We start from the raw sequence: 6,000 nt of genomic DNA, 5'->3' as shown, positions 1-6,000 counted from the left end.
GCTGACTCCTCCCACTATTCCAGGTATATAAGTGACTACCTCCCAGTCCCTTAGTATTCTGGACGGGTCGACCACTCGAGACAAGACCTTCATTCTTTAGTTAATAAAAGCCTGATTGTTACTCGCTCAACCTCAGTCTTTTGAGTAATTGATGGCGCATCAGGCACTAAACAAATGCAAGACTTTCTCGCATGTATTATGAACTGTGCAACAATTCAGCTCTACCTACCATGCTGCAAGAACTTCTGCATGGCGCAACACCTGGTCTCCCTACGACAGATCCTGAATGCTCCACTGCCAGCTGGTTTAGGCATGTACAGGGCAGGAGGCTGATCCCTCAGTCCACCTTATAAGCAACATTTGTCACTTCAGCAAACAATTGTACATAGAGAAAAACAGGGATCTTCAGCACTTTCTAGCAAGTAGCTGAATTTCATAGTGACTGCTTGGGGTTGGTAAAAGTTAGAATCAAATCTGTAAACCATGGCGGGTGAGATACAAAAAGTGAAACACACCTCAAACTAAAGAGACAGTAGCTACAGGAAAACATTTATTGCAGGCTTTGATTTTTTGGTTTCTACATTCATATTTACTAAAGATCCGTCTGAAAAGGACTCACGCCTAGGCCAAGAGCAAACCTTGAAAGGACACTGGATATTAGCGCTGGACGCTCTGAGCTTGTATGAAATATGGATCAATACATCCAGTAAACAGCGCACAGAGTGTCATGCAAATGCGTTAAAGGTTTGCCCGCTGACATCACCAGTAATTTATACACTTCCATAATCGACAGGAGCAGGGAGAAGTTTAAAGACACCGCTTGAACAGTAATGACAAACACTCAAATCCATAATCAGCATCAAATTGGAATTGGAATGAGAAATTTCAGCCTCTGGCTTCTAGGGACCGAGAAGGAAGAGACGGCGATGATGACAGACTCCTCAGCAGACACCAGACACACAATCGAATAAATAGAAAGTGCCGTTTCAAATCATAGCTGAAGATTTAAAACATTATACAATAACATTATACAATTATCATTCTTTTTTTACATCAGTGCCTTAAGGAAAAGCAGCCCCAGAATACAGCAAATCTTAGATAGGCAGCCCGCTGAAAAAAGAAAATGGTTTCGAAAGGAAACTCCTGTGTACAAGTAATCACAGCAGGAAGTTCCTGTCTATTCTTACATTATCATATTTGAGACAGTTGATCTAATGGTCAGCATGATCCAAGTAATTGGATGAGTGACTATGAAAAGCAGAGGAAGCAGAGATTTACTGAGCACTGATTTGGGTGAAACACTGTTGAAGTCTACACAACTTCACAGTATCAAAAACAAGCAAAAAATATGCATTACCAGGCACGGTGCTTCTCTCGAGTGTCAGTTCGCCCCAGCTGATAGCGCTGTCAACTCTGATCTCAAGCCCCACTCCAGACATTGAGCTGATAATCTAGACTGAGAATTCAGTGCAGTACTCGGGGGTTGCTGCACTCCTGGAGGTGCTGTGTTAGCACACTGCAGCCAGCTGTGAAACTGGTCTGGGGAAAAACGTTCTTTTTAATCTCACAAAGCCCTCTCTTTTTACTTTTTGGTTCCCTTTGTAACATGGCCACTAAAGCTGCAAGGTGTTCTTATATTTCAGGATTGGAGCTGATTGGGGAGGGGGTGCTTTCTCCCTGCTAAAAACACCCCACACTCGGGAAACCGGTGACATCCTAGGGTCTAAAAATCAGATTAGGGGAGTCGGAGTGAAGTAAATAGGATGGCGGCAGTTCTTCCCCCTCATTGGGAGTGAAGTGATGTGGAGCGAGTTCAGCACGGCCTTGTACGTAACAAGTGCTGAGGCACACTGCAGGTGTTCGGATCACAGAATGCAATCTGCATGTGAAAGGCTCACAGTGGAACACAAACTGTACAATCGCCACTGTGGTCACTCTCACCATACAGGTGGGTCTGTGAGCCTCCTCAGTTATTAAGCCCACTTACCATGACTCCCAACAATCTGACAACAGTGTCCCAGGAAGAAACTGGCAATTTAGATGGTGTTTAAGCTTAATAAATGAATGATCGAGTTATCCGTCTCCAGTACTGGTTGCATACAGCTAGAAACAAACTGACCAGATTAATAAAAAACTTCTTCAGCCCATCAAAGCTTCAGAGTGGATTGCTCATCTGAAACCTACTGAGCAACACTTTTGTGTAATTGTATCCAACATGCAAAATTCTGTTTAAAAAAAAAAATCATAACACAATTGAAAAAGAAACCCTGTCTCTTAAACACCCCAGGAGTAAAGGCATCAATCCATCCCAGTTCAGTCCTGACATTCCTTAGGGAGCTTGTGCTAAAGCTGCTCAAGGCTGCTGTGTAACTGAGCCATTTCTATTCCTCTTTACTTGGATAGATATGGCAAGTCCCAGGCAGTCTCCTGTGTGCATTTCCACATTGCACGCATGAGCCGTGTGAAGCCGGTGTCCTTGGGCTTCTCCAGTCCGCGCATCAGCCGTTGTTTCATGATAGAGATGAACTCCCTGTTGCTCAGCTCTCCGTTTCCTGAAAGACAATTTCAAACCTCGATCAATAACCTGCACGGCTGCCCACAGGTCCTTGGACCTGCAGAATACATGCAACAGGAAATCAAAATGGTCCCGTGGTCGCAGTGGGAATGTTCGGATGCACTGTGAGCAGGATTGGAACATTATTTTCTGTAATGTTTGCTGGTTCAACAGGATCTAATGGTCAACACGATCCAAGTAATTGGGTGAGTTGCGATGAAAAGCAGATGAAGCAGAGATTTACTGAGCACTGATTTGGGTGAAACACTTGTAGTCGACATAGCTTCACAGTATCAAAAACAATGCTAAAAATATGCATTACCAGGCACGGTGCTTATCTCGAGTGTCAGCTCGCCTCAGCTGATAGCGCTGTCAACTCTGGTGTTAAGCCCCACTCCAGACGTTGAGCCAATAATCTAGACTGACAATTCAGTGCAGTACTCGGGTTGCTGCATTGCTGGAGGTGCTGTGTTAGCACACTGCAGCCAGCTGCGAAACTGGTCTGGGGAAAAACGTTCGTTTTTTAAAATCTCAAAGCACACTCTTTTTACTTTTTGGTTCCCTTTGTAACGTGGCCACTAAAGCTGTAAGGTGTTTTTATATTACAGGATTGGAGCTGATGGTGGGGGCGGGGGGGGGTCTTTCTCCCTGCTATAACCACCCCACACTCAGGAAACCAGTGGCACCATAAGGTCTACAAATCAGATTAGGGGAGTCTCAGTGAAGTAAATAGGACACAGCCAGTTCACCCTCCTCCTGCAGCTCCCATCGCTATATTTAACTGCTCCTAGAATTTACTTTATACTGTCTGCTTCAGTGACATTTCCAGGTAGTTTATTCCACAAGTCTATTACACATTAAAGTAGTTCCACTTGACTCCCTTTCTTACTCTTCAATTCCTCACTTGTAACTTGTGTCTTCTGGCATTGGAGCCCTTCATTATGGTGATTAGGACTGCCATCTATCCATTTTATAGCCATCAGGCTATTTTCTGAACAGACTGTCCATTCATTTTTTCAAATGTTCAATGTAAACCAGGCACAAAAGCTCAGTGTTGTTGTGTCTGGCCCGTTTACTCGGGGCCCCATTAGTTTGTAAGCGGCGGTGGTTTAAGGCCTCGTCCAGTGAACACACGAGGCACACAGAACTAATTTACTCGTTGATAGCTGCTGCCAGCTTTACTAGTTAAAAATTCTCACTGATGTGAGCGCAGGGTTTTCTCATTGCTAAACAAGCAGCTGTGGCACGCTCGCAGAACTTCCAAGCTGGCTCAGCTAAATGTAGACTTGATTTCTGCGGAGAATTTCTCCTTGATCATTAATCTTTTCAGACACTGTGTGTACTGCACAGAACCTGTCCTACAAAAAAAACCTGGGACCTTTTTTTTCTTATATACATATCACCAATTAAAAAGAGACCAGCACATTCTGACAACTAGTGGTCCTGTCAATGCATTTAAAATCAAGATTTTATCTTAGTGCTGTTTATTATTATTGCAAATTTTAATTGCGTTGTACAGCTCTCATTACTCACCTGTGGTTCTTACTGGTGAAGGAACTTAAACATGCACTGCAAGTGAGCCAAACATATTCATGCAGGAATAGAAAAGGAATGGGATGAAATGATTCCACAGTGGTCTACATCAATAATCAGAAGATTAATGGAATCAAACATCAGGAACAGAATGGGAGAAGAGCTGCATGAAAATCACCCAATAAATGAAGGCCAATATTCTGTAAAAGGGGCAGATCTCGTCTGAGCGGACATCTCAAATTGTCAGGAGGAAGCCACGATATATTGCACCTTGACTTCCAAAAAACCTTTGATAAGAGTACTGCATGAAATATTTCTTTACAAACAAAAGTGAGTACGACGTGAATGTGGATTGGTAACTAGCCAAAAGGAAGGAAGCAGAGGAGAGTGCTAAGAGCAATGCTGGAACATCCCGTTCCTAGTATAAAGGGGGTGGGGGGACTACTGACTAAGAGGTGACAACTAAGACCCTATAGAGATAGACAGGATTTGCACATGTGCTGATCAATGGCAAATGAAGTTTAATACGGACAAACACAACACATTAGTGGAAACTTAGCTTGGGATCAAGCAGTACACCAATTTTCCAAACCTCTGGCTTAGCTTGAGGTGGTAGCCAGGGATGCTGATGGAGTAGAGGCTGCTGGCGAATGTGTGTTTGCAGGAGCCAAAGAGGATGGCTCGAGGTTTGCTGGGAATTAGTTAGAGAAACAGTTTGGGTTTCTGCAATACAATGGGCCCATCCAGGCCCGAAAGGCTGTACAGAGGCGATCAACAAAACTGCTCCCCATTACAGATAGATGAGGCATTGGGAACAAATTGATGAGCTGGGCTCTTCGACCTCCGAAGGAGACGTACAATATAATGGCAGATCAGATAAAGTAAGTCTGGAGCAATACTTTCAGACACAACAGGGCAGCCGGATGAGAGGGTACTGGATCAGGATTGTGAACGGCAAGTTTAGAACAGAGGTCAAGGAGTCTTTCTTGACACAGAGGGTGATTAACAGTTGCAATCATCAGCCAGGAAGGCTGGTTGAAGGCATTGGACTCAAATCAGGCCTCCCCAAGGTAAAGGCCCATCAGTCTACTCTCAATCATCAGCAAAGTGATGGAAGGTGTCATCGACAGTGCTATCAAGCGGCACTTACTCACCAATAACCTGCTCACTGATGCCCAGTTTGGGTTTTGCCAAGACCACTCGGCTCCCGACCTCATTACAGCCTTGGTCCAAACATGGACAAAGGAGCTGAATTCCAGAGGTGAGGTGAGAGTGACTGCCTTTGACATCAAGGCAGCATTTGACCGAGTCTGGCATCAAGGATCCCTAGTAAAACTGAAGTCAATGGGAATCAGGGGGAAAATGCTCCACTGGCTGGAGTCATACCTAGCACAAAGGAAGATGGTTGTGGTGGTTGAAGGTCAATCATCACAGCCTCAGGACATCGCTGCAGGAGTTCTTCAGGGCAGTATCCTAGGCCCAACCATCTTCAGCTGCTTCATCAATGACCTTCCCTCCAACATAATGTCAGAAATGGGGATGTTCGCTGATGACTGCACAGTGTTCTGCGCCATTCGCAACTCCACAGATAATGAAGCAGTCCATGCCCACATGCAACAAGACTGGACGACGTTCAGGCTTGGGCTGATAAGTGGCAGGTAACATTCGCGCCACAGAAGTGCCAGGCAATGACTATCTCCAACAAGCGAGAGTCTAACCACCTCCCCATGACATTCAATGGCATTACCATCGCCTAATCTCCCACTATCAACATCCTGGGGGTCACCATTAACCAGAAACTTAACTGGACCAGCCACATAAATACTGTGGCAACAAGAGCAGGTTAGAGGCTAGGTATTCTGTGGCGAGTGTCTCACCTCCTGACTCCCCAAAGCCTTTCCACCATCTACAAG

The 6,000-nt window shown here is 44.8% G+C and overlaps 1 protein-coding gene across 4 annotated transcripts in view; it reads right to left on the bottom strand.

The window, feature by feature from the left end:
* Positions 1–537: 537 nt before the first annotated feature.
* Positions 538–6,000, bottom strand: part of micu1 (mitochondrial calcium uptake 1) — a 106,812-nt gene continuing 101,349 nt past the window's right edge. For all 4 annotated transcript variants that reach the window (XM_085970642.1, XM_085970640.1, XM_085970643.1 and 1 more), the window contains one exon: positions 538–2,552. In XM_085970642.1, coding sequence (XP_085826768.1) covers positions 2,392–2,552 — 161 coding nt within the window. In that variant the 3' untranslated portion in view covers positions 538–2,391. The remainder of the gene's footprint in view (positions 2,553–6,000) is intronic.

Source organism: Somniosus microcephalus, chromosome 29 (assembly GCF_052327205.1).
Source record: "Somniosus microcephalus isolate GS21.2 chromosome 29, FLI_Smic_1.0, whole genome shotgun sequence".
Taxonomy (NCBI): Eukaryota; Metazoa; Chordata; class Chondrichthyes; order Squaliformes; family Somniosidae; genus Somniosus; species Somniosus microcephalus.
The sequence above is the reverse complement of the archived record's forward strand: the minus strand, read 5'-3'. Positions and strand labels throughout refer to the sequence as shown.